General features: G+C 43.7%; 1 protein-coding gene across 1 annotated transcript in view; it reads right to left on the bottom strand.

Moving 5' to 3' along the window:
* LOC115031959 (sodium/hydrogen exchanger 9-like) overlaps positions 1–1256 on the bottom strand; it is a 78844-nt gene that overhangs the window by 76175 nt on the left and 1413 nt on the right. The window contains exon 2 of the mRNA XM_029481980.1: positions 1109–1214. Coding sequence (XP_029337840.1) covers positions 1109–1214 — 106 coding nt within the window. The remainder of the gene's footprint in view (positions 1–1108; positions 1215–1256) is intronic.

The raw sequence follows: 1256 nt of genomic DNA, 5'->3' as shown, positions 1-1256 counted from the left end.
TCCTAATTAATTGTTCTTGATGTTTTCAAAGCATCCTTCTGCATATATGAGTCTGACCATGACTTTTTGTTCTTATTCTTACATGCTAGTAGTTTCCTGNGACACAGAGAAATCCCTGTCTCTGTGGCCAGGTAAACGTGGCTGAACTCAGTGGCAACTTTGGAGGAAGGAGGGCAGCTTTAAGAAATGTCAGCTGGCAAACNAAAGGGAACTGGAACACAAGCTGATAGGGCTGCCAGACGCTGCCTGCTCCTCTCTCCTCACTCTGAGGTCTGCCTTTAAAATCTTTTGTTATTCCACAATACATTTTCAACTGCATTTGAAGTAATTAACACTGGGAATAGAATTCCGTTGTCACATTTAATTATCAGATAGCTGCTTTCCTTGGGAATATCTGACAGTTTTGCCCAAAATGTTGGTCTTAATCTAAAACCACAGAGAGACCTCTGACACAATGAAAAGCTGCCAGAATGGCATTTATTAAATATAAATGGCTATGTGTCTAAAGAGGAGGTGGAGAAAGCCTGCTGGGTCTCATCTTGGGGGGAAAAATCCTCTCAGCACAAAGGGAAATCGCATCTGCACTCAGCTGGGGAAGCTTCAGGGCCATGTGGGATGGGAAGGGTGATACCCTGTGCTTGCCTTACAGTGCTGAATCTGCACTGAGAAGGTAAAGTGCTCTGACCCTGAGTTCTAGGTCCCCAACTGCCAAAAGCTAAATTCCAGAGCTTCTGTCAGCCTGTTATCTGAAAAGCAACTGGTGGGAGGGAAATGCTAAGTGGCATTGATTTGAAAAGAGGCAGCTCGTGTTTTGTGCATCTTAGAAGCCTTCAGTGAATCAGCCAAATATATGCACCGAGAAAAAAAAAACTGTTACCCTTTGGGTAGGATCTTGTAATAATCTGGGAGTGTGAAGGCCATTAACAGTATTAGATATTAGGTGCCTAATGAATTGTGCCCATTATTGGAGATCTTCTGTGACAATGCCTTAAAAGCTACAAAGGGCTGTTTCCTCGCTGTCATAGAGAGAAGATGCTATTAAAGACATCAGGAATTAACTCCACGAGGAACCACTGTTAAAGGAANGCAATCAAGATCTGGTACTTACTATGTGAGGACTATGGCCACCGCATCATTCAGCACACTCTCTCCAAACAGCAGTGTGTACAGGTCGGGGTCCACGTGGAGTTCATGGAAAATGGCCAGCACTGTCACTAGGAAGACACACATAAAGATGACAAGTTAGCAAAGACACA

The sequence above is a fragment of the Mus caroli genome, chromosome 9, assembly GCF_900094665.2.
Source record: "Mus caroli chromosome 9, CAROLI_EIJ_v1.1, whole genome shotgun sequence".
Classification (NCBI taxonomy): Eukaryota; Metazoa; Chordata; class Mammalia; order Rodentia; family Muridae; genus Mus; species Mus caroli.
The sequence above is the reverse complement of the archived record's forward strand: the minus strand, read 5'-3'. Positions and strand labels throughout refer to the sequence as shown.